General features: G+C 39.5%; 1 protein-coding gene across 3 annotated transcripts; it reads left to right on the top strand.

Moving 5' to 3' along the window:
- The first annotated feature begins 3,114 nt into the window (after positions 1 to 3,114).
- LOC124056008 (synaptotagmin-2) lies at positions 3,115 to 25,751 on the top strand. 3 transcript variants are annotated; one of them, XM_046383051.1, is made up of 9 exons: positions 3,115 to 3,239; positions 17,351 to 17,579; positions 17,752 to 17,912; positions 20,022 to 20,144; positions 21,519 to 21,686; positions 22,269 to 22,436; positions 22,935 to 23,052; positions 23,672 to 23,805; positions 23,961 to 25,751. In XM_046383051.1, the coding sequence occupies exons 2-9, from the start codon at positions 17,375 to 17,377 to the stop codon at positions 24,174 to 24,176; spliced, it is 1,293 nt and encodes a 430-aa protein (XP_046239007.1). In that variant the 5' UTR covers positions 3,115 to 3,239; positions 17,351 to 17,374; the 3' UTR covers positions 24,177 to 25,751. The 3 variants fall into 3 exon arrangements, with proteins under 3 accessions (XP_046239007.1, XP_046239004.1, XP_046239006.1); XM_046383048.1 differs by having other exon boundaries at positions 20,013 to 20,144; XM_046383050.1 differs by lacking the exon at positions 3,115 to 3,239 and adding an exon at positions 13,659 to 13,789 and having other exon boundaries at positions 20,013 to 20,144.
- Positions 25,752 to 27,246: the final 1,495 nt, after the last annotated feature.

Genomic DNA, 27,246 nt, shown 5'->3' with positions numbered 1-27,246 from the left:
CATTTATAAATTGCTGAATCTGTATCCAAAAAATGCAGTAGAATTGAGTGGCCAATTTGACTGCCTATTTGATTTGCAATCCTTTGAATAGATGTGTCTGCCAATTTGCATTGTGCCGCTTTAACCTAAGGGCTGGGATCCATAATGGGTCTCAGGCCTACTTCTGGTGGGTCCCTGGATGCTGACATACCGCAATAGGGTCATGGAGCAAGAGACTTTCTGTCTAATTTAGGTTCTGCACCGAGGAAGTGTCTAACCTCCAATGAAAATCATTATGAAATCATTAATATGTAATAAAGGTAGGTACATAAAGTGCATCCGGAAAATATTCACGTCGCTTCGCTTTTTCCACATTTTTTATGTTACAGTCTCATTCCAAAATGGATTATTTTTTCCCTCAAAATTCTACACAAAATGCCTCATAATAACAAAGTGAAACAAGTTTGCTTTAATCTTTTGCAAATTTATTAAACATAAAACAACAAAAATGTAACATGTACTTAAGTATTCACGCTCTGTGATCAACACTTTGTTGAAGCCCCTTTGGCAGCAATTACAGCCTCAGTGTTTTAGCAGCTTTTTTTTCTTTTTTGTTGAGAAAGTCCAATTTTGGGAAAGCATGTCAATGCTTCAAGGCTTATTGGTCTTGTAGCAGCACTAGAAGGTTGCACAGACATCCATTTCTTTTTACGTTTCGTCTTGCACCACTAATTTCTCATTTGTGGTTTCGAGCAAACTACCTTAGCAACTACTGAATGGATGGCATCTGAGGCTTTCTCAGTATTCATGGACCCCTCATGATGAATTTGATGAGCCTCTGACTTTTCATTCAGTATTATCATCAAAACAAGTTAGCGCAGTATTTTGGTTTATGAGCAAATTTATAATCTCCATCCTCAGCTGTACTTTGTGTTTAATACTAATAAAGTTGGTGAACATAGTAAGCACTATACCTGCAGAACAGCAGCATTAAAGCGTCGTCATGGTGAGTGCGTTAGCATGCAGCACTCACATTTAGCTCACTCAGAGAGCAGCTAGCACGGCTGTATTCATGTAGTTAGTCTTGTTCCATCTATTCCATTTCCATTTTATGTTGAAGGCTTATGAGACTCCTGGTTTACCTTTACAAGCCCTTACCTATGTGAGTGCTTCAGACAAATATCACTCCTCTAATGTCTATGCTGAATGGTCTCTTTGTTTCATCTGTTACGATTTATTGCCATGCAGTGTTGCTCAAGGTAATCACAAAATATCCTGTGGCTAAATAATTGGATGTCATCAAAACTTTTCTATCCATCAGTTGCTCTTTGAGGAATAGAAGAAAATAAGCACAGCAGGATGGAAAGTTCATAAAAGGCAGGATGCTTTAGCAATGCAGCATCTCTGACTCATCTGGTGGTGTTGCTCTAATCGTTGGTAATACACTGAGCACTGCCTGGTTGCTGCTATGTCAAGGGTAACGCCAAAGGCAATGAAATGGGGCGGACTCCTTGGATGGAGCCTGACTTCTATTTGCTGCAGAGGTTTTGGCAACATTCCTGGAGGGTTTAATAAGTGTAATGGTGAAACTGGCACTCGCACCACTGTCCCGTCATTGCTTTTCATTAACAAATGTTGTACTACTAAATCAGCTGGATAGATTGTCTGAGGACGCTTTACATTTCCGTAGACTTGAGCAGTATGTCGAGGTGACGCTGTAGCATTCAGTTTAAGGCAACCTTTCTCGTATTTTGGACAAATAATGTACCTGAGATCCCTTACTCACATATCTACGCTGTGAAAGTATCTGAAATACTTTGAAAAGATTAGATTTTGTTTATTTCATGCTGCTTCACAGTGGCTAAAGTAAACTGTGACTCTCACAAAGCAGTGACGCATTGACTGGATTTCCCTGGAGAAGCCTGCAGTAGTGTGATGCAGCTGTCCAGTGTACTAAGTCAGGTAGTCTATTGATTTCAGATGGCAGAATGAGACTTCATTTAGTCAATTTAATTAAATTTGAGACTCGAGAATTTTTGAGAGGAAAGAAACTTAAAAAAGACATGAACAGCTTCTTTGTCTGCTTATACACTTGCTGGACATCACCAATCCTAAAAGAAATGCTCATAAAACCTGTCAGATGTCAAACTGTTAACTGAATGTCTGCTAGATTTAATGCTCTTCTAAGATACAGTTTGACTCCTGCTTGACTTTTACGATTTTTGTTTAATTAGCTGACTGCATAATCTCTGTCTCCTTAATGAGGCAGCAGCAGTGATCCGTGTCACTCCTGCAGCTCATCCCACCTTCTGCTCTTTTAAATTATTCACGAGTTATATGTTATATGCCTGTCAACAAGGAGAGGACAAACTAGTTGCCTTTTTATGTTGCTTTTGCTCAGTCTGCTGCAGCTTCACATTAACTGCTGCTAGAAAAAAAAAAAAGAAAAACAACAACTTCCCATCTGTTTTCTGCCTGCCTCTGTACTGCAGCAAAACCAGCCCAAGCAGACCGCTAAGAACCCCCCCCCCCATCCTCCCTGGTCCTCACACCTCACTGCACTCAGGTTCCTGCAGAGTTCCTGCAGCAGGGAAAGACAGCTTAAAATCAAGCTCTCTGGGAGCCACTGCAGACTGTCGGCTAGCATCTTCACCTCTCCTCTCACCACTCATCGATTCCCCTGCTTTTGCACTTCCCTCCCTCTCCTCAGTCCCTTCTTCCCTTTGCTCCTGCGTCTAATTCTCAAAGCTCAGCACTCCCCGTATGCCTGCACGGTGGAAAAAAGTGATGGAGCAAGAAAGAAAAGAGGAGGAGCACAGTTGTTAGTGCGCCACAGAAAATCTAACCCCCTTCCCCTACCCAGTTGATGACAAGGAGGGGCTTTATTGAGTAGCTCCTTAGCCAATGAGCGAACAGTGCCGGGAAATACAGCAGTGGAACTGCACCGGCACTGATGCTTGTGCTGATTCCAGCGTCTTAGAACAATGTTAATCTGTGTGAGTGTTCCCTCTCCCCTCTGCCTGATCTCAGCAGCACCTTGAGCCAAGGAAACTCTTGTTTGACGGTGTCTGCTTCTGGGACAGAAACACCGCTAGGTTAAACTGGGACCTACCAGCACTGGGGGTTTTGAGATGTCTTTTGAGAGTGGGATGAACCAAAGTGCAGATTATTAAGATTTTTTTTCCGTCCTGTCCCGAGCATATCTGACTCTGTTCTCTGCTCCCACTCCTTGTTTAGGAGGCAGCACATCTCTCTTCAAGGTAAGCAACATTTCTACATCTCTGTTCAGAACAGCATCATCAGTTACTGGAGCTTTGCTGCGCACCAGGTTGTCACAGAGGTACCTAGCCTCGTTACACACATCCTTTCTGCAGAGGGAGAAAGAGAGAATAAATGGATCGGGGGTAATTAGAGCAGACAGTGTTTGCGTTTTGCCAGTCGCCTCTCATTTTTATACGGTCTTAAATCTGCCAGGAACTTTTCCAGAATACTGGCAAGTCCTGGTGCAGTGTAATATTACATATTGAGAACAAATGTGCCTAAGAGGTAAAGATGGGAATTTCTTGCACTGCAGAAAGATCACTGAAAACACTTTTTGTTCTCAATACGTAGAAATCAATTAATGAGACATTTGATTTTGAATACCCAGCAATGAACATTGTCTTGCACACGAGCAGTGAGAAAAAAATAAGAATATCAGTTGCTTTATGCTAGAAAGCAACTGATTTTCATTTCTGTCTAGTATTTCTTTACTGGGGCATTTTTTTTTACAGTGTCAGTCTTTAGAGGAACAATGAGAGTCAGCTCACTGTTATACAGTAAAAGCTCTGAGGGAGTGTGTGCAAAGTCAAATCTGCTGAGCCAGCAAGTCTGCAGAGCTCACTGTGCTTATTTGAATGTGTTGTCCTATTAGATGGAAATAAATTTGTGCAAAGTGAGCAACCTTTTTCTTTAAATATATGTAGTGAAATATTCCTTTCACTGGCTATTGTGAAGGAGGGTTGAGGATAAAGCTCTCATTAATGTGTATTAACATTTTGCGCATTACAGCCTTTGATGGACACTGATTACACCGTAGCTTGAAACTTGTTTCATTTTGTTGTCATTTAGTCAGCACATTCTCTTTTTTTAGGCCCCACAGATGTAGAAATTCCCTTTTCCTATCAGTGGAGAAATATTTTATTTTTAGCTACAGATTTGGGTGGATGATCTTTGTTGGTACCGTATGTTCTTCAGCTGATTATGATGCAGTGGTGTGAACAGATCAGGTAATGCAGTGGGTTCTTCAGTCCCCGGGGGTGTTATGAGTACATGACTGGGACACTCCTGAGTGTGTGAGCCAAATGAGGACTTCCTTTTGGCATCAGCAGAGGTAGAACAAGGGGTATGTAGCTGCAGTATGTCTGTGCTCACACACTCATACTGGCACATGCAGCTTTCCTTTCACAATGTATGCACATGTATTGGTGCATTTTGTTCTCCAACAGATGTTTGATAGATTCATACTAACATGTCTCCATACAGCAGACAGTAAAGTGGAGTTAAAGTAAGTGTGTGACCTAACAATACAATAATGCCCATATTTATTAATAAACACTTAAGATGTTAATATGTTATTTGTTAAATGTCAAGACAATCATGACTGAGGTGCTAATGTGACTAAGAGGTTAGAAGGAATGTGAGATTAGATGCAAGAGTAAGTAAAGATATAGCATAAGGTATAGCAGTAAAATTTTAAAAATGAGGAAAGGAAGGCAAGTATTTTCTTGAAAAACAATTTTTAATAGAGTCAGATGAAAAACAAACAAACATTCTTTCTCGAGACAGAAAATATCATTTTCCATCTTAGGTTGCGTTTTCATGCTGAATTTCCATTTAGCAGCACACTGGGCGAGGATTAATCATACTGCACAGTTTTGCAGCCCTCATGCAGATGAAGTCAGCATTACATCTCTTCAATGATATTATGTTATAGGGTGTCATGTTATAAGACTTGTGGCAGCACTGTACAGTCATGGGTGTGGCTTAAATATGCCTGTTCGTCTGTAGGCCCATCACTTTGTGCAAAACTGAAATATCTCAACACCTATTGGATGGATTTCTATGAAATGTTTGACTGACATTCATGGTTCCCATAGGATGAACCTTACTGTGTTTGGGGATCCTCTGCCTTATACTTTTACACCACCATGTTACTGATATTTGTTCCCTGACAACAGATGAATAGATTCCCAAGAAATTTGTCTCAGAGATTCATGCTTCCCTGAGGGTGGATTGTCACTGCTCTGGCAGTCCCTTGACCTTTCATTTAGCACCATCACCAGGTCAAAGTTTTATTTTGTCCAGTACTCTGTTTTATAACCAGATACATGCAAAGTGACATTCCCGTCAGCCTCAGATGTCATTTGTGTTTAATAGAAATTATCAGATGCTAGCATGCTAACGTGCTAAACTACATCTGTTAAATATAGCATGTTAGGACATTGATGTTAACGTTCAGCTTAAAGCCTCACAGAGATGCTGGCATGGCTGTAGGCTCTTAGCTGTTATTTTACTGTGTTCAGCATGTGACCAAATACATCCTCTTCTTTACCTTTCTCGTTATTGGCACAACACTGTCAGACCCTGTTGTCTCCAACAGCATTGGATTACTATATGAGTAAGAGCCTCCTGAACCAAACAGTAAGTTTAGCATCCATATGTACTGTATATGACTCTATGTGAGGATATCACTTTCAGTGGCCTGGTGACAGTGAAATGAGATGACAGATTGTTGGAAATCTGGATATCAGTAATGTTTTATTTGAAGTTGTTGACAGTTCTTACAGTAATCAAGAGACCTCATTTGAGCTCCTTTAAGTTTCTACAGACCTTCCTCTGCAGCTGCTATTGAAGAGAGGTGATCATGGCTGGAGCACTTCTGCTGCTTGATGGTTCATGAAATGGAATCCTGTGCAACCTATAATCCTGTCCTCACTAAACTGAGATCCTCTTTTACTGGCTGTCAGGTACACAAGTGTACCTGACAGTGCAGGTGCATGCAGTGCATTTTCTGACAGCTGAATGACAGCTGGGAGAACAATGCACAAGAAGCCACTCAAGTTGAAAGGGAAAGTGTTGAAACTGCCAAGAGCTGGAGTCGCAAGGGTTAACTGACTAGTAGAAAAAGTAAAAACTAAAGACATCCTTTGGTGCCTTTTCTCTGTTTTTCATTTCATTAAACTCACATTTGAAGATGCCACCTGGGACTTTGTGAAACAGTAATGATTTTTTTTAACTACACCAAACAATTAATCAGTTTATCAAGAAAATAATTTGCAGATTAATTGATAATGAAACTAATCATTAGTTGCAGCCCTACTGAGAACACATGGGTATGCGATTGACTTTATAAATGCAGTATATGGCCCCCAATATCTGACTACTGAAGAGGAATCCAGGCTGAGGGGATTAAAATAGAGATAGGACACATGAGTATCAGGGCAGGTTAAAAAGATTTTTTTTTCAATTTATTTAAAGCTTCACTAATTATGTTTTTTATGGATTACATGACTGTGTCACTTGTAGTGACAAATCCACAGATAAATGTGACTGTCTTGATTCCACATACCAGGTTAGTTAATACTACAGTATCAGCTAAATGTGTTGGTTTTATGTTCTGCAGCTTTTTAGGTTCACTTTCACAGTTCTCATTAGCACCATTTCCAGGTAGCGAAATGCTCTGATAAACTTGCTGTAGAGCACCTGCTCATGACCAGATGGAAGACAGATGAAGTAAGCTACTAGCTGGTATGCACAGTAGATAAAGTGCTGAATGTATTTCCACAAATTTGAAAAATACAATATTATGTCATATTTTCTTTTTGTATTCCCTGTCTGCCACTTGCTTTGTTTACTTAAGGAGCACGTGACTCTAAAGACTGTACTGACTGTTTTCGCCCATACTCCGCAGTCTTGTGCAGAGCAGGATCAATACCTTTCAGCAGATCAATTTTGAGTGCTTCATTGAATAAATTGATGTATTTGAGTATCAAATTAGGCAGAAACAGTCACATGTGTATTGGCTATGAGCTATAATATTGTAAATCTATAGACTGAAGCTGATGTCAGAGACGATAAAAGAACATTTCACATTTTAAATGAACTACATGAAAAATAAGCAGCTGTTGTCTCAGCTTTTGAATTTGTGCCAGTGGTGGGGCAAGGATTAAGATCCTTAAAGCTTCAGTGTGGGACTTTTGTCTCCCCCTTTTGGAAAGGAGAGTAATTACACAAATGGTGTTGATGTACTCATGAGCCCCCCCCATTGAATTAGTTTTTACAGTACTAGTCCTAATAATTTAGTATTAAAAGTAAGTACTTCACTACAGTTAGAAGTTCAAGCAATATATAATAGGGTGAATATATATTGTGAATTGCCCTCAACTGGTCATTCTGAGTCCTGCGCTCTTAGCTGACAAGATGCAGAGGCTTGATAATAGCAACGATATGATGTAATTATTTCTATCTCTGAACTGAATATTTCAAATCACACTGAATAAATTTAACAAGCTTGAGACAATAAACAAGAGCAAAGACACCCTTTTGCCTTGTGGCAAAAGAGTGGCTTGATACAGAATAGGGGCCTGTTTTTCATGATTAGCTGATGAAGGGCTGTCTTAATGATGCCGATTTGTCTTCAACTCTCCCAGAATAAAACCCTTGACAAATTTGGAAATTTGCTGGAGCAGAAAATGAAAGATGCCAGGATTGACACATCTGGTTCTTGTGTTCATTGCTGTCCTTTGACTGGAGACTTCATTAATGCAGCCTTGCACACTGTTATTAGCAAGTGCTTCAAATAAAATCTGATCTGAAATGGTTTTGAGGCCAGAGGAAAAGAAGACCAAATGCAGGAAGTTTGTTTACTGAAATTGTGCCCTTAATGGCTTCTCTTTACTCAGATCTGTGCAGTTGGGCAAACCATCCTTAACTGGTGAGAAGATGTAATAAATCGCTCTATTTTTTCTCTCTCTATCCCTTAGTGTCCTTCTCGCTACCTCACCTGTGCTCAAACCCATACAGTTAAGGACAGAAATGAAGGAGTTTTCATGCCTGTGAACCAATTGTTAGACTGGGCCAATTTAACATGCTCACAAATTAGCAAGTCATCAGTCAGAAAGAGTCCATATTGACTGAGTCCAGCTCCAAAGTGCCAATTTTGTCATATTTGCTAACAAATGACAGAATATTTTCAGCCAAATGTCTGTTGTCCATATAGTTTAACTACAAGGAAAACTGTTGTTGTAGTGCTTGTCGCATGACCAGCACAGGGACAGACATTGTGCCACACACCGTAGTCTTTTCCTTTATGTCAGGCTTTCTGTCTGAGTTACATTTGTCGTCACCACAGGGAAATGTTTGTGGGTGTTGTAGTTGAACTAGTTTGTCTCTAAGATATGTGAACAACCTCACAGGGGAAATTTAGTAGAAAGAAATTTTGCAGATAATTAGTTCTGTTAGTTTTACCCCTGTGATTAGAATTGTTTTCCACTAGTAGATGGTGATATACTGTAACTACCAGGTCTCCGCTTTGGGCGACAGTTTGATTGTTCGAAAAATGTGTGCATTTCGCAGGTAGAGCCCTCATGAGCTTCATTTGCATTGATATTCTCATAAATAATACAAATCGATGATTTTTTTTAAAAAAATCAGTATTTTAGAGTGCCCTCCCTCCTACAGCAGACAGTTCTTGAAAAGCTGTGACTGTACCTGGACCATTAAAAATCTGGGCTATTACTCTGGCTCATCCTGTATCTTCCCTTCTTAATTCGACACTTTTCGGCCCCTCACACCACATATTTCACACAATTATGCATTTCTCTAACACGACACAACAACACACTGACACAAATAATTTCTACACTGTATTGTTAAGGATAACTTTAGTTTTAGGATAGTAGTTTTCAGTTAGTTTTCAACTAATGGTGGCTGAATTTAATGTAGCTCCAGGGATCGGGTGGCTCCCTATTACACGGTTAGGGTTTATTGGAAAAAAAAGCCATCATTAATGTTACTAGTTGTTATATAACAAATATACTTTCCCTATTATGAAAAGCCAAAATGTGTGGTCCAAACAAGCTGTATTGTGACTGCATTAGTATTTCTGGATAAAAGATACGCCCCTGTGAAAAATCTGGCGATCTCTGCAGTCTTCATTCCTTCAGTGTGAGTGTAACTGTGTCCATGTGTAACTTAGTTGTGTGCTGCTTTGTGTCAGTCAAGTTAGTTTTCTTCACACTCTAATGATTCATATCCTATACATATTGACTTAAATAAACCTTTTACACAGAATAAACTTTGACAAATCATAGCAGAAAAAGCATCTTCAATCAAAACATTATTGATGACTGCATCCTATTTACTTTAGGACCACTTTATTATGGTTTGACCTCCTAAAACACTTGGTCCACCCTCACAAGTGTTTTTTCTTGCTTGTATTGCCTGTGTTGGCATGTACAAATTCAAATCTCTGTTCCTTCGCTGCCAGTTTTGTTGCACCTGTTAAGGTTAGGACGAATTCAAGTCTAAACAGTCAAAGAAAGGGACAACACCTGAGAGAATGTACAGGTTCTTTAATGTCAGTAGTTTCACTTATGCTCTTCCAAAATGTTTGAAAATTGTATATTCCACTGCAAAGATGTCATCGATAAAGCAATATAATGACAAAAAATGATTTAAACTATAAAGCGTGTTTAGATACGTAAAGGTCCAGTGTATAGGAATTAATAACATCCAGTGGTAAGTTTGCTAGTTGCAACCAACTGAACACCCCTCATCTCACCCTCAAAAGTCCCTCCCTAAAGCCTGGTTTATCTGTTCTGGGCTACAGTGGAAACATAGCACTCCCTTTGTAGATACAAAAGGCTCATTCTAAGGATACAAAAACACAACAACCTTAGTATCACGATGCCAGAAACTCAGTAGGAGGGAAAAGCTGCTTTCAAAGCACAAGAGTTTTTCCTCGACAGCTGTCCACCCACTCAACACGCTCCATAATGAATCCGCCCTGTGTTTGCAGACACACATACACAGATAAGAAAACACAGACACACTCTTACCTTGATGACCAACTGCTACTTGTAAGACACCCAAACACTGCAGCTGATGTACAGAGCCAGCTACGACCATATGGTGCTTTCTGTTTACTGTTGTCTTCACTGCAGTACTTATGGGCCTGAGTATGACCAGTGCTTTAGGTGCATGTAAGTGAGAGAGAGAGAGAGAGAGAGAGATGGTGGGGGTGCAGAAAGGGCTAGAATGGTAGACATAACAATGAAAGTAATGAGGGGAGGATAAAGTAAGTCATGGCAGGAAATGGATGAGGAGAGTGAGCAGCTGACTGTTGGACAAACTGCCTTCTAGCTTCGTATTTCTCTGTTAGACCCCTGCATTGCAGCACTCCCTGCAGGAGCTGAGAGGGTGCAGTCTTTTCCACGTCCCTTCTGCTGCCTCAGAGGAGACAAATCATTTTCGACCAAAATGTCCTGGCACAATTCAGCACCAGTACACTTTGGCACCAGCTGTTCTCTGCATATGTTTATCATCTGGGGCTTTGATAGTGGCTGCTTTGCTGTTATCGACGTTTCAACGCAGCACAGTCCTCAGGCCTGACTCATCCTTTGTGGAGAGGACCGCTAGTGCAGAGAGAGGGAGAGATTTCCTAGTTTGCAGATGCTCAGAGGAAATGAGAGAGAATCAGAGAAGGGCTAGAGTATCCCACAATGCATTAGGATTCCAAGTGAACCAATCATACTGTACAACCACTGCTTTGGTTAATAATGCAGCTGCATTGTGACCTTACACCAAGCTCTGCCAGGCACTGGAGCTGCTGAGTCAAGAAGCAGTAATGATTTAGCACATCTTGTTAAGAACATTAGCTGATTACATATGGCAACCACATTCAGAAATGAAACATCATTATTTTTAAAAAGCTGTACCTTTGTTTTAAAAGCTTTAAAAAACTGCTGCCAATCTTATGTTTGTTGTCAACCTATCACAGTTCAGGGCCGCTAATATTGCAGATGCTTCATAAGAAAATATTAACCATCAGCACAGCAGGATTTTTAAGAAATTTAAAATTATGATGGTAAAATTATATTCTTGCTGTTGATGCTTCTCATGCATCTAAAGTGCATTGAGATGAATGGACTGAAATCTCTGTATTTACTTTGGTAAACATAACATTCAAAACATTTACAATTCACTCATAATGTAGCCTTGTGTGATTCTCTACAAAGCAAAATCTGATCTTATTTAGAATTATGTTGATATTAGTCTTATATCAGATACTTATTTACTCTCTCTGTAGAATAGTTCCGCTTGGTTTGGCGCTCTTCCATTAACAAAAAACTAAATCTACTTTTGAGTGAATTAAGGTGATGTTGCCAAATCTACTTTTCTGATAATGCAGATTTACAGTGAGTGCTGCCATACGTAGCATTAAATGACATTGTATAATCACTTGCTGAGACAGCACAATAGACCAGTGAACTGAGAGTGTGTCCCTTAACTCAACCTCCCCAAGAGCCAACAGTCTGTTCGGCACTCAACCCAAAGGCCTGAGAGGGCCACCGAAGCAGCGTATAATGGCCTGCGCTGTCGTGTCACTTTTACCACATGTTGATCCTTGTTGACAAAATCGAGATAACAAATTCTACCTGTTTAACTCCAGGAAACTACTGAGACGTTGACCCTGCAACCAAGAAATGATCCGACACATAAGCTCTTGTAAAAACCAGTGTCTCACTTGTATGGATTAAATAAAGATGTTACATTAGGAGTTAAATAGTGACTTGTAGAAAGGCGTGTAGGTGGATTTTCCTCCCTCCAGACATTGCAGAGAGTACTGTTGATAAAGCATTTGATAAGAAACCACTATATTGCGGGCTACTCTTGTTAGCTTGTTAACCATGCTAGTTCCACAGTTCTTGTTTCCAACCATACCCATATCATTTTGTTTCCTGTCTGCTCCTGTTGCTCATGTTGCCAGGCAAAATCCTGATTGCATCTAACTCTCTGTTTCCCAAAATGTAAAGTTTATATTTACTTTCACAAATTCTGACAGTAATTGCATCTCTCAAGTGTTTTTTTTTCTTTAATTTTCTCAGTCCCTAACCAGCGACGTCACTCACCTAGCTTCACTTTGCTGCTTCAGTTCTCCCATAAGCCACATCATTTTCACTCCTCTCATTTCCCACCTCGGTCTACCAAGGTCACTAATTTCTAATTTGTGTTGTGTACCCAAGTCAATAGCAAGCTCACCCACCTTACCCTTAGAATGAAAATGCTTATAGAAAATGATGAAGCAGGAAAAGCTTTAAGCATAAAGAATCACCATACATTTAGACTTTTAAGCAAGTGAGATATTCAGCTCTAATAAAGCAAAAAACCTTGACAAAGTACAAAGCAAAACACTTAATTTAAAAAGAGTAGCCTGTGTCACTTCTACATTTGCTGAATGCATTAGGCGGATGAAAAGCGATTATGGGTAAAACATGGAAAGCATGGAAGTTTCTCTTGGCGTAACTTTGCAGTACAATAGAAAGAGAAAAAAAATGCACTGTGATGCAGCAGTTTGTGTGAGATCCCTGCCCCCCTCTGGCAGCACACACTCATTGCACTGTGTGTGAATGTGAATCGAATGGAGCCACCTCACAGCAGCACCTGACAGCTGCGAGTTGAACAAGAGCACACAGAAAGGTATTTCCCTAAGGAGAGTGACGAGGGAAAGAGGGTTTGAGGAGAAAGCAGGAGAAAGAGATTGAATGCTGAAATTGAAAAAGGCTCAAATATGTACAGAAGCAACAACATAAGGTTGTTTTTTTATTTTTTATTTTTTTGGATGCATTTTTATCATACTGAAGCTATGAGGATCTATTTACACCGATGTTTATGTTTTTACTCAAACCCAATGCTATAATTCTTGGCCACACAGCAAATGTTTTGTCGTGTAACGGTTTTAGCTTGACACTGTGGCTTGCATTCTTGTTTTGCTTGTTTGTTTGTTTTTTGCAATCTGCTCACTTCCAGTTATCGTTGATGAGTCTCCTGAGGGATGACTGAAAGGCAGACAAGTCGACACAATCATTTTTGGTGTCAGTTGTTCATTCTGCATGGGTTTAACAAGGAAGGAACTTTCCACAGGGTTAAATCACACTTCTGAGATCAATTGTTCGGATCTAATTAATTGTATGACCACAGTGTGATACTATTTGGAGCTGATGTGGTAAAGTCAGCACACCCTTTAAAATTTGTCAGGCCTACTACTGCCTGCCTTTCTTGTTCTCCTTCTCTGGTCTGTGCAAACTTTGGCTTTATTCAACCCTCCCCAACCCTCTTCTCACCCCAAATCTTGTGCACATTGATCTTTTACAACTGCCCTCCATTGCTAGACCAAAGAGTGGCATGCTGCAATCAGCTGTGTGAGCAGCATCACAAATGAGGTTAGGAGGAGAGGGAGAGATGGAGAGAGAAAGAGGTAAAGAAGCTGCTTGCATGAGTACATTGAGGGAGAGACAGAGAGGAGTAGGGAGGTGTGTGATGGGAGGGTGGAAAATGGGGGAGATGGTGTGCATTGGGAGAGGAGGACGAGGAGGAGGAGGAGGAGGAGGAGGGGTGTAGTGCTGCAGTGGAGAGAAGTGAGAGGAGACTGCAGTCACTGCCTATGGGAGAGATCAGACTATGTTACCACAGCTCTGAGACGCTTTAGCCCATACAGTTATTGATATTGGATGGGCCACCTTGCGAAGGGGAATACCACATTTGACTGGTGAGTTTTGTTCTGGAAATCTTTTTTTAAATTAAGGTGCAGCTGTGTGACATGAATACCATCAAAATGCATAGTTTGAAGATATCTTATAACAGAGGATCTTCTCTGCATGTTTCAAACTAAGTGAGTCATAACAAACTGTTACACACAGGCTGTATTCTCTGTACCTGAATATCCTTGGGAATCAGAATGTGTCAGAGCCTTTTTTTTTTTTTTTGTGGCGGAGTGATGTTGGCCACTGACGAGCTGCAGAAATCAAAGGCAGATAAGGACTGAGTGTTAATGACACAGAGGTAAACACTAAGCTATAACAAGCAGTGAGGGTTTTTAGATATGTATTGGTGTATTTTGCATTCAGTTGCCGTTCTTGTTTCGCTCATTTAAGCAGACACATGTTAGGCTATAGAAGTTTGAGTGCTGAGTTATTATTGAGTTGAATCAAAAAAGACAGGTATCAGCCTGAATTTTGTGTATATTACAGTTGTTGACAACTATGTTTTTGGAAGGGAACCCTGCTGCAGCTAAAACTTCACTGATAGTCATCATACATCATAGCAGAGAAGAGCTGTCAGTATTTATATCATGCTCAGGCAATGACTTGACACTGGCCTTGAGCCAGTTGGTTATTTGATTGGCCAGTCACCTCAGCTATAGGCAGGTGGTGGGCAGCTCTGGATAGCTGATAGACACTGTCAGGATTGCTTAGCAACAATAATCTGCCGGTCCACAACACGCAGGCCCCTGCTGTACTCTATGTGAACGGCACATATTTGACCACAAATTCTACCCCACGATGAGAGAAAGGGTGGGAGTCCATGCGAACAGACACATGTTGGAATGCAGTACTTATTGATCTGTGGCCTGTGAGTCAATGAAGATGAGGTTACATCATAACTGCGTTTGCCAGACGCTGACAGAGAAGTCTGCTCTTTCGCTTTTATGTTGTGATACGGAAATCCTCACATGCATTATGAGCTTATTTAGATTTTAAAAAAATGTCTCACCATAAAAAGACCTACTGGTAATCATCTTTATTTAACAAATAATTTTGTGTATGTGTATGTGTATGTGTATGTGTGTGTGTGTGTGTCTGTGAAACCCGACACTCAGCTGTTGTCCTTGCTCATTTAAACAGTGGCTACAAACGGCCTGTCTTTTAAACTGAGACAGATCTCTTTTTTGTGCTTTCAGAGGAAGATAGAAGAAAAATCCTCTGGGTAGCTGTGAACATTTGAGAGCTGTAATGATACACACACAAACACCTATTCCCACATGCACACACTTAGACAGACTCACACAATTATTTTATCTTTTATTCATGCTGAGTGTTTTGTTCATTTTTATTTTATGGTTCATTTTCTCTTGTTATGCTATAACCTATCTACCTTCACATAGCACCTGCTTAACAGCTGTAGCAATGAGATACTAAAACATAGTCACGGAACAACTAAACGTTTGTCAAGTTCATTTTTTAGCATTATTTTTGAGCTGGTGGGGGGCTTTAAAGCATACAGTCAATGTCCAATGTGATGTTCAGTTCTGAAAATAATATCGGCCTCTCAGACTATGAGCTCCAAGAAATGTGTTAAATAAAGGGCCACAACAAGTTATGACACACTGATTCTGATTCAATCTGAAGTGAACCGATGCTACAGTTTTCAAATGTGTTCAGTGGTCTTCTGTCTTCTGTTTTGTGAAAAAAAAAGAAAAAAAAAAAGAAAAGCAGGAAGCCTCATTTAGACCAGAGCACCAACACCTTTGTGCTCAGCAGTAAATGCTGATAGCATGCTGGTGATGCTCAAAGTTATGCAATGGAGAAAAAAAGAAAAAGAAAATAAATAATATAACGCTCATGAGGCTGGGAGGTAAATTGACTTTGTCAGCTGTTTGCAGTGGATTGAATATCCAAAGGATAAAAAAGGTGAAACGTTGTGATGTGTGGTGACTGTGGCAGCCTAATTGTTTTTAATGTTACATTTCTGTTTATCCCTCTTTAATGCTTCAGCTTATGATGACTCTGCAACTAACCGATTAAAAAATATAAAAAAGCTATTCAGTTTGGTGTTTTGTGCACTGCAAGTGAAGTGTCATCTAGTTCTGTTATATTAAAGAGAAGGCAGACAATTTTACAGCTGACATCTCCAGAACTCAGCAACTCACACCAAAACAAGCTAGATGGATAAATAGCATTACAGATAAGAGCGGGAAAAAAGTCTTTTATATTTCGGAGTGAACAGTCCCTTTAACTCTATGCTGAAAATCTCTGTCTAGATTTAATATCCCCCAGCACTTCTACAGCTTACTAATAAATGTGTTTTATTTCATTTATGTAAGTCATACAAAAACAGAAGTGTAAAAACTACATGTTGTTATTAGTTCCAAGTGATCACCTTTGCACAGAGCCTAGCTTTTTTCCCCCAGTCTTTACGTGAAGCTGGACTCGCCTTCTCGTGGCTGTAGCTTCATATTTAATGACAGAAATAATACTGTAGAAGTACTGACCTTCTCTAGATACTATATTCCTTTAACAACTGAGCTAACATCTACTTTCTAGAGATCTAGAGATCTGCCTGTTTCAAGGAGACCTTTAATTGTGTCAATGCTCTGTTATGATGCAGGTCTCTCTCTGGGTCTCCTTCAGTCCTGGCAGATCACTGTGTTCAGAGTGAAGGGGGGGTAACTCACCTCAGTCTCTGCTCATTCTTCACACAGACAGTAAATTCTCACATCGTCAACATAACGGATGTGTTTAGTCTCAAATTTCATTGCTTCCACAGCCTATCCTTGTGCTCACTGATTTCCGTTTAATCCTTCATGAACAATGAACAGTGTTAATTGTGATTTGTCCCAGACTGTGTTTGTACACTCCTCCATCTTTCACAGAGCTGAGCAGCTTCATTGCAGATCTTGATCTCATCATCTCTCAAACAAATGGGATCTTATTTATCAATTAGTCACTTACTGAAGGAGCAGTAATATATCAGGAATGAACGTGAAATGCTTTCAAGTAGGAGTAACTATTTGCTTGAAGGAACAGACATTTTCTCAAATATGCTTATTTGCTTTTTCTCCAAGAGCTGGACAAGAATATCATTCTCACTTTTTTTTTGCAGTAGTAGTTTTAAGAAAACAGAGTTGGTAAATGATTTCTTTAGCATGAAGAGATTATAAACAGGAATAAACAGATGTCAGGCACTCTCCATGCTTCAAAATTTTGCCCACCAGAAGCTTTAAAGGTTTGTTTATGCCACTCAGGCCAATTTGACCCCTGGACTGTTTGTGCAGTCAGTGTTGATATGTCCAAAACAGCCAATGTGTCAACTGTTCAGACTTTAGCTGTAAGCTATCAGCAACTGTGTTTGTGTGGAAGTGTACCTGAGTGTTTGTTTTCAGCTCTGATTGATCTCTGAACTCACCAGGAATTCCAGTTCTTCCTGTTATTTCCCTCTAGTCTTTTGTTGCATAGTATGTATATATATATACTGAGAATATTCTACTTGGTATATACACTGCACTTGTGTTGAACATCTATTCCTCAATTCCTGTCTATGTGTGCCTCAGGGACGCTGCACCTAGTCTTTGACAATGAAGTTCAACCTGTTCAGAAGGCCACAGGCTGTGGCAGCCGCCGAGCCCACTGGTGTCACCACCATGGCCATGGCTCCCACCCCGGCTGTCGTCTCCACCTCTGCACCAGAGACCCCTGGCTCCAACAACACAGAGATCAACAAGAATGACATGTTTGAAGAGATCAAGAGCAAATTTTTGAATGAAATTGATAAAATCCCATGTGAGTAATGCTGCAGTGTACTCCTCTGTACTCCTCTATACTCTACTCTCACCTGAGATTCAAAATGCAGTTTCTGACCAAAATGTTTGACTCTTGATAAAGAGTTAATTTTGTCTCATGAGAAACACCAAAGTCAATCACAATTTCCCTTTTGTTGTTTCAAAACTGACAGTGCCTCCATGGGCTCTGATTGCCATCGCTGTGGTGGCTGCATTGCTCATGCTTACCTGCTGCTTCTGCATAATCAAAAAATGCTGCTGCAAGAAGAAGAAGAACAAGAAGGGAAAGAAGGGCAAGGATGGCTTCAACATGAAGAACATGCAAGGTGGTGAGGTATGATGCCCCGTGCGACCTGCATGCTGAAAAGTCAGGGTTACAGGATGTTTTGGGTGATGTTTTGCTTCTTCTTTTCTACAATCATTTATTATTCAGATTTCATTGTTATTTATGACATTTATTGCAGACTTTTTATTTGTTTAAAGATGTCTCCAGCTAACCAAATTTGATCTTCTACCAGCAGCTTTTGTAGCCCAGGCAGTAGAGGACACAAGGAGAGCTCTCTTCCCCTCCATTTATTTGATGTTGTTGTGGTGGTTGTTTAAATGTGTGACGTATTCCATTGTGGCTCGTGGTGAAAAATGACACACTTTGTTACAAGGTAGCAAAGAATAATGAGCACTATGAAGTGATAAGTTTCTTTTGACAGCACACAAACACAAGAGCAAAGAGCTGCATTTTATAATTGATGATAATTCATGGAATATTGGGAGACTTTGGAAGCAAAGCACAGTAAATCAGAGGATAAATTTTCAAGAAGCCATTGATTCACTTGAGGACCAATCAGCTAACTTCGCCATAGATTATCATGAGCTCCAGTGACAGTTAATTACAGCAATCAATTACTTGTGTCCACAATGTGAATTTATTGTCTCCAGGTGAAAACGAGTGTGTCATTTCTCATCATAATTGTGTTGGTGGTGGTGGTGTTGACTGCCTCTCTTTTTGTAGTGTGTTTGGTGTCTTGTGAGTTGAATCTCTTCCTCTCTCTGCTCTCCTCCTTTTTTTTCCCCTGCTTGTGTCTGTCTTGTTTGTGCCTCGTGTTTCTTGACTGTGGTGGACTCCCGCTCTACGGTAGGTGGATAGCTCACGTTGATGCTCTCTGGCCCGTGGGGCAGAGGCGGGGTTTCATGGAATGAAAGTCGTAGCTTCCTCTGCTTTTTTTTTTTTTTTTTTTTTTTTTAGCCCCCTACAACTTTTTTTATTTTTGTTATGAAGGCTTGAGAATGTAACAATGGAAAGCTATGATGTGCTCCATAAACCCCCAGAGAGGAGAGTCTAACCATCTAACGCATTGTTCCTGAGACAATGTAACTATAACTCACACCAATATGGAAAGTATTGGACTAAGAGATGATATGCAAGACACTTTTTAACAATATTAATCTATGCATGTGATAAAGGGCATGGTTGGTTGTTTGGGAAACATGGAAATGGTGATGATAAAACTGCATGAAGAGCCAAATACTTGCAAATCTGTCTTTTTGACTGCAACACCCGAAGAGGAGGTAGGATGTGGAGACACTGGATGGCCTGAAAAAACATGTCAAAGTCAAGGTCACCTTGGCAATGAGGCTTTAATTTAACTACAATAATAACACTGCACCAATACGACTCAACATTATTCAAATAGCTGGCTGTGCCCTTCTATCCTGAACCATTTATTGTAATAATGGTGAACCGAAAAGAGAGGCTTTTTTTTTTTTTTTTGGTGCCACATAAATTTAAAGGTGAAACAAGGTTAGAAAAGTTTTAGATTTTATCTCTACGTATGAAAGTTGAGGATTTAGGATTTCAGTCCTGCAAAAAGGTTACTAGAAAGACATCTCTTTGCACTAAATATTATGTCTTATTTGCCTTTTATCATTTAAAAAAGCACTGGCATCCGCTGTTGTGAGCTAGTTCCTTATCGGTTTTTATATAAGCATTTGCCTTTTTGTTCATTCGGTGAAGTCAAAGCCATTTCACCAACAAGAGAACTATGGTAATACCTGATTTCATTGAAAAACTGTTGCATTTATTACCCTTTTTAGTGGAACTAGCATGCAAAGCCTCCACTGACTCTGGCTGTCACTGTACTGCACAAGCATGTCGAAGGAATTGCCCAATGATCCCACACTCTAAGAAGACAATACGTGCAGAACCTATAAACATGTATTTATGTGTTACCAATAGAGATTTCTCATTCTGTAAATGATAAATGCCTATCATCAGGTGCTGTGCAGGTAAGCAGTAACCAAAATCAAATCTCCCATGTAAAAACTCCTGGAGCTCCAGTGTCTGTGGCATGCTGGCTGTTGTGGGGAGCCCTGTGTTCTGATCCCTGAAGTCCAGACCTTTAACACCATGTTTTGTCTTGTTGCGTTCACACCACAGAAACTCCAGGACGATGATGATGATGAGGGAGAGACCGGACTGACTGAGGAGGAGAAAGAGGAAGAGGAAAAAGAACAAGAGAAACTGGGGAAGCTGCAGTATTCTATAGATTATGACTTTGAGAATACAAAGGTCTGTGGTTGTCACTTGTGAAGATAGTACACATTTTTTAAAGTTTTTAAAGAATACTGTTTTTTTTATTTAAGCATAATGATCAATTTCAGATGTGTAGCTGTTCTTTTTTTATATATAAAGAATTTTGCTTAATTTTTTGGTGCAGTGGTTAGCACTGTCGCCTCACAGCAAGAGGGTTCCAGGTTCGAATCCCGGTCTGGGCCCTTCTGTGTGAAGTTTGCATGTTCTCCCTGTGCTTGTGTGGGTTTTCTCCGGGTTCTCCAGCTTCCTCCCACAATCCCAAAAACATGCACATTAGGTTAATTGGCTACTCTACATTGTCCCTAAATGTGAGTATGAGAGTGTGTGGTTGTCTGTCTTTGTGTGTTGGCCCTGCGATTGGGTGAACCCCCGCCTCTCGCCCATAGTCAGCTGGGACAGGCTCCAGTCCCATTGCAACCCTGATGGATAAGCAGTATAGAAAATGGATGGACGGCTGGATTAGATTAGATGAAAAGATTGATACCACTATCATGTCTGTATTCTGAATGTAAAGGTATGGCTAGCTGACCTTCTCATCTAAGTTTTGTCTCAAAGTTAAAAAGCATATTTCCAAAAATGTAAGGTCTGAGCCTTGCAAATTTATGGTCAGCCTTTTTTGGGGGGTTTTGTTGGGTCTCTCCAAAAATCAAATGAAAGAGTTTGGTCTAGACCTGCTCTAATTAGACAGGGTCATGAGACAACTTTTGCTGTGATTTGGCACTATATTTATAAATTGAATTGAACTTTGTAAAACCCCTGTGGAGTAAAATAATGATGGCTTTACAGAAAGGCTGAAACAACTAGTAATAGTTTTGCAATAATTCTAGCAGAAGGAAAGGGGATTTTTTCAAAGATTTGCTAAATTTATCATTATTATACAATTTATCTTCATTACTGCTCTCAGCAGCACACGGACACAATGGTAGTAAATGACATGAATTAATGAGGCTTTGAGTGCTGAGTCAAATAGGATGTGCATTAAATTATGTCAACATAAAACTGAGCAGAGCAGTGACGAGAACAAAAAATGTATTTTAAATGTGTAATGTCAAACAGACACATATATACAAACATATATGTTTACAGAAAAATCCGCTTTTTAGAAGTTATCACACTGTGACAATTGTGTTACACTAAAGAAAACCCTCTGACATTCAATATGTCTCCAGTCGGGCAAGAAGTTTGCAGTGATTGATTACATGGCTTAAGTTGTCAGATGGTGTTACATAAACAGTCTCTGCAGCACTGACACAAATGAACAGTCTCATAGACATTGGATTTTTGCCTGACGAAACTGTGTCTTCACTTGTCCTGTCTCTTACATCCTGCCTACATCTCCTATGCACACAGCTCACAGTTGGCATTCTTCAAGCTGCGGACCTCATGTCCATGGACTCAGGCGGTACCTCTGATCCTTACGTTAGAGTCCTGCTCCTACCCGACAAGAAAAAGAAGTTTGACACCAAAGTCCACAAGAAAACACTGAACCCTGTCTTCAATGAGACATTTGTATTCAAGGTAAGTCTTGTAAAATATGGAGAATTTTGTGCCTTGCTTTGATACAGACATCAGACATTTATAGTCAGCAAGTTTGTATATTTATATAAAATGAGCTATACAAATAATCATCCTAACCTGCTGCCAGAGCGTCCCTCATAGTGTGTAAGTGTAATGGGACTGACTGTGTCTTGTCAGTTTTTTAGGATGTGTGTAGTCACTGGCCTGTGCAGCCTGCAGTGCATGCTGCTCTTTGCTTTCTTGGCTAATAAAGCCCACAGAGACTTTACAAGCGGCTCTGGGTCACACTGGATGGAAGCTCTGCCTGTCTGGAAATTTTCAGCAGAGAAAAAAGCAAATCTAATTATACAGAAATGTTTTCTCCCACTTCATTGTGACTGTTTAGAATGTAAATAAAATAGTATGTAATTTTAGTTTAGGATGTAAATATAACATAAATCAACTTTCTAATTTCTTTTCATTTGCTCATTATTTCAGGGTTTAATTTACTTTTATAGTTACATGATTTTACAGTCATATGATCACAAATGAAAAAAAAACAAGTATCAAGGTATAAAACATAGCGTTGTGTTTGTCAATCAGGTGCCCTATGAGGAGCTCGGTGGAAAGACTCTGGTGATGTCTGTTTATGACTACGACCGATTTTCCAAGCATGATGTCATTGGTGAGGTGAAGATTCCAATGAACACCATCGACCTTGGTCGGCCAATTGAGGAATGGCGGGATCTGGAGAGTGCCGATCAGGAGGAGGTACTGTTCAGAATTGAACTTCTGAAATAAGGCTTCAAAAGAGGACTGAGATAAGAGATTCATAATATACAGCTGTTAAAAGAGAGGCTTTGTAAAAGTGTATAAACATTCAGAGAATCATCGAAATCACAATTTTCGGACAGTAGTACAATAATTCTGATAGCCTTGAACTCTTGAATATCTGACGCTAAATTTAACCCTTAGAAGAAGAAATCAAAATTCCATTCATCTCAGTAAATGCTGAAAATATTAAGGTGCCAAAGCTTTCAGTATTCTGCATTCCAGAAAGTACTGTGATTCAATTCTAAGAAAAGATTCTGACATTGTGGCCATGAGAACAAAAAGACCTTTAATTTAGCCCAAAAAGAAAATGTGGAGCTAACATACAGCAGACAGTAGCCAAGAGCATTTTGCTTTGGCCCATCGTCATCATTATGATATTCTAAAACAAGCAATTTTCTGTTGTTGACTGAGTGTGTGCTTGTCATCTCTGCTCAGCCTGAGAAACTTGGAGACATCTGTATCTCCCTCCGTTACGTGCCCACCGCTGGGAAACTCACTGTCTGCATCCTGGAGGCAAAGAATCTGAAGAAGATGGACGCCTGTGGATTATCTGGTAGAGAAAAGCCGAAATCGATCTTAAGTTACAACTCTGTGTAAAGAGATTAGATCTACATTACTATGTTTTTATTCAGTTGTGGTGTGCTGGGAGCAGTTTACACTTCACTTTCAGTTTATGACTGTGGTTAAGGATGATGCCTCAAAACAAATGACATATCAAATAATGTACGTAAGTAAGATCAGTAAGATCACTGTGCTTAGACATGGTCTTTATTTAAAAGAAGGCCAAGAACATCAAATATGGAGAACAGATGAAAAACTCAGGTTCAATGCAAGTATTTAATCTTGCAGACAAACCTTTTATTCCCTAGAACCTATTGTTAGAGGAATCCCAGAGCTTCTAATGACTTCAAATACGGTAGAACATGCCTGTGTCTTATCATGCAGGTACCCTTTAGAAATGCAGCTCACAACTGTAATTCAGCTGCACTAAATTCCACAAATACAACATCTGTCACAAACACTGAGGATGACTAGTCAGGAAATCAAAGAGACTGAAAGACTCTCAGAAGTGATAAAAGGAAGTAAATATTGCAAAAGCAACAGGAGAAGCCAGAAACTCCATTACAATAGTTTGACTTGGTTGATGCTGATCATATTGACCCCCATTGCAGATCCTTATGTAAAGATCCAGCTGCTGCAGGGGGGTAAGCGTCTGAAGAAAAAGAAGACTACAGTGAAGAAGAACACCCTGAACCCTTACTATAATGAATCCTTCAGCTTTGAGATCCCGCTGGAACAGATGCAGGTATAGTACAAGTCGAAACCAATTCAAATCAAAGTTAAATTGTGAGTAATAGCTGCTAGAAAAGCAAAGCATTGTTTCTCCATTTTACAAAATATTGACACTGTAATTAGTACTTAGTAATTAGCACTCACATTTTGATTTTGTTCCCATCTTAGAAAATCTTGGTGGCAGTCACAGTGTTTGATTATGACAAGATTGGTAAAAATGATGCCATTGGAAAGATCTTCGTGGGCAGTAAGGCAACCGGCCTAGGTCTGAAGCACTGGTCTGACATGCTGGCAAATCCACGTCGTCCCATTGCCCAGTGGCATCCATTGCAGCCAGAGGAGGATATTGATGGTCAGCTGGCAGCTTTGGCTGCAAAGAAGTAACATGCTCCACCAACCAGCTAATGCACTAACTCAGAAATCCAACCCCCACCCCTACTTTGCATGAAACCCATGACTTAACACATGACTACTCGTCATGAAACCTGCTCAGCAAAAAAGAGACATCTAAGAATATCCGTCAACTCATGGTTAAGTCGAAGAAACTCTTTTTAAGCATCACATGACATCACATTCACACTTTAGTGTATGCTGAGAGGAGTGGCGTTGAGTTATCGGGTGACTGGTTCATGAATGATCAACTTTTGGTCTTTTGTTTGTTTGAAGAAACTTAGAAACATATTCGTAGGGTGCTGACAGTGAACGAAAGTCTTGGTGAAGACAGTGCTGGAAATAAAGCTTTAGTTTAGTTTATAGAGCATGCTTTACTTACCTCCCCACTGCTGCTCTGCCTACACCATGCCCAGTATTGTATCTTGCTAATAATTGTGCTATAACTTGCAATAGAAAGTACTGTAGCATTGGGTTATTTAATGCATAGAGTAAATTTAAGTCTATTGAAACAGCAAAGATTTAATTGAGAATGAATGAGGCCGAGGTCAAGGACTGCAGCGATCTGTGGTGCAATATATTTTCAAAAAAAATCCTGCATATAAATGATTGTGTTCATTATATTCACTCACCTTTGAGAAGGAGACAAATACAGTGCAAGTACAGCATAATACAGTATGGCAGTGGTGACACAGCTGTCTCATTTAAGTTGCTTGTTTTGTGTTGCCATGAAGGCACATCTATGCATTTATGTTCGACATACATTTCTGTGTCTTCAGACAGATCTAATGTAGGACAGGAATACAAGGGTGCCTTTCCTTATGACAAACAGGATGATTCATTGTTTAATCAAGAAGGGAAGCTTTTACAGAGTGAATATCATTTAAATGGAGTCAGGGAAACTGTGAATGTGCCATCTGCAATCAGTCTTGAGCTATGTTGACCACTTGGATGTAAAACCTTACTTATCTGTAGACAAAGTAAGGATATTTGAAGGCTTACCAATGATGTTCAAACCAATTATAACTATGCTTCTTTTAAACCGGTTCATGAAAACAGTGCCATCTAACATATCTTTGTTTTCCATTAAACAGATTAAATGTCTTTCTTTGACAAATGTTTTAGTTTACCAAACATACTGTTCTACACCTTAATATTTTAACAGCCTCTGGTGAAACAACACGAGCATTTCTGTCAAAGATAAGATGTTTTTATACAGAACTGAATTTGAAATGTGAGATGTAGCTGCACTTTTTAAGAGAACATGAATTCAAGTACAAGACACAGGTTTGTAAAATCTCAACAGGGCAAGCAACAGGCAGACATATAGTACAATAAACATATTTTGGACCATCTGCTTTAACCAAACAGAGCTGCAGAATCTAGCATGCCCCCTAGTATTTCATGTTGTTTGGTTCGTTCACTCATCAGCCACATGCTTTGTAAACTTGGAGTGCTGCAACATGTTACATGTCATGATGATGGTCAGGTGATGTGCAGAGGTATGGAGGCAAAAAATGCCATGAGGATTTGAATTTTAGAAGCAACTCAACACCTAATTTTGAAGTTTAATCACTACCAAAGTCATAATGAGAAATTAATTTTTAACCAGTCAATTTATAGTACTTGAATATTTTACTTGGAGAACTAATTTGGATTTAAAAACTCAATCCAAGTTCATTCAGTGAAAAGAAGTGAAATAATCGGATCTCTGCCCTGCAAAATTGGAAATCATCTTCTTGAAACGCCAAAGCAGGGGATTCAAACAATTTTAACTCAGAAAGATAAGATTATAAAATAGAAATTAAAATATTTCAGTACTTTAGTTGCAGTGGAATTTCAATTTCAACATTCAGTGTTCAGTAGTGGTAATATTTCTATTTATTTATTTATTTATTTTTTCAGAATTAGCTGTTCAGTTGCCAGTTAAGTTCATGCCATTACAGCCTTCCTTTGCTTCAATAGAAATTCTGCAGGAGGGTGAGCAGCACACAAACTGGTCCATTCACAATACTGCTTCTTCTTCCTATGGTTAACAGTATGCATTACGCAAATTTGTTAATAGGCTACAGCATGTATTTACAAGATGATGTAAATAGTAGCATGTTTTGAAGAGGAACCATAATTATATTGTGTATGTGTGTTCTGTGTCATTTTTGATAATAAAAGCTGAGTAAAAAAAAAGAGTATGCACTGACTACTAAGTGTATGTATTTTTGCTGAGTGGGACTGAATGTATGTCTAAATATTTCATGTTAGGGTTCACGGGTTCCTTCAATGCCTGGTCCCTTTGAAGCAGGGTTTGCTGTGTGTTGTCACATGTACAAATCCGCTTAATTTGCCATAATACTGCACGACTGTTTGATTTTCTGTCATTGTTTGTATGTGTCCTCTGTGCTAAATCCAGTGTTACAAGAGCTTAGGCTACAAATCGCATAATCATTGCTCAGTTCTGCTATGCAGTTTTCTGGTTACTGACCAGTAAACTACATATATTTCAAAAAAGGAGAATATTTCCAGCTCCTTGGTTTTCTATCTCAGTGTACCGTAAGTGTTTCCTTCATTTACTCCTGCCAGATGGATGTCAAGTCTTAGTTTTTTAGATACACTGGACCACATAATTACTTAATACTTGTAGCCCCTTTTTCTTCTGGACTTCATTAGATTTTTGCCTTCTCATCTTATTGCTATTCAAATAAACCTCATCTCATATGTCTGATAAATTCTTTCAACAAAAGAAGTCATTTGAAGTAATTTGAATTCAAAATAAACCAACCTTTGTTTAATTCATGATACAGTTTTTATTTTATTACTTCTCTGCTTGATTGCTTCTGGGGAATTAAAAATGATTGCTTCATGTTACTGCTGCAGTCCTCTGAAGTAGTTCATACAACTAAGCAAATAACAACGCCACATCACAAACATCACTTGACATAACATAAATGAACAGTTTATCGATTGGATTGCAATGGGATGAGCTGGTGTTGTGTCACTTGTGCATGTTCTGAAATATCAATGCTGTGTCTACCATGACATTTCTAATGAGGAGATTTATTTACCCTGT

The sequence above is a fragment of the Scatophagus argus genome, chromosome 3 (assembly GCF_020382885.2).
Source record: "Scatophagus argus isolate fScaArg1 chromosome 3, fScaArg1.pri, whole genome shotgun sequence".
Lineage (NCBI taxonomy): Eukaryota > Metazoa > Chordata > Actinopteri > Scatophagidae > Scatophagus > Scatophagus argus.
Note: the sequence above shows the minus strand (reverse complement) of the source record. Positions and strands in the feature narration are given on the sequence as shown.

Coding starts and splice junctions, on each gene's coding strand:
- LOC124056008 (XM_046383048.1), top strand. CDS start 17,375: ATGAAGTTCAACCTGTTCAGAAGGCCACAGGCTGTGGCAGCCGCCGAG. Junction 17,913..20,012: donor AGAACATGCAAGGTGGTGAG/GTATGATGCCCC, acceptor TTCACACCACAG/AAACTCCAGGACGATGATGA. Junction 22,437..22,934: donor AGAGTGCCGATCAGGAGGAG/GTACTGTTCAGA, acceptor ATCTCTGCTCAG/CCTGAGAAACTTGGAGACAT.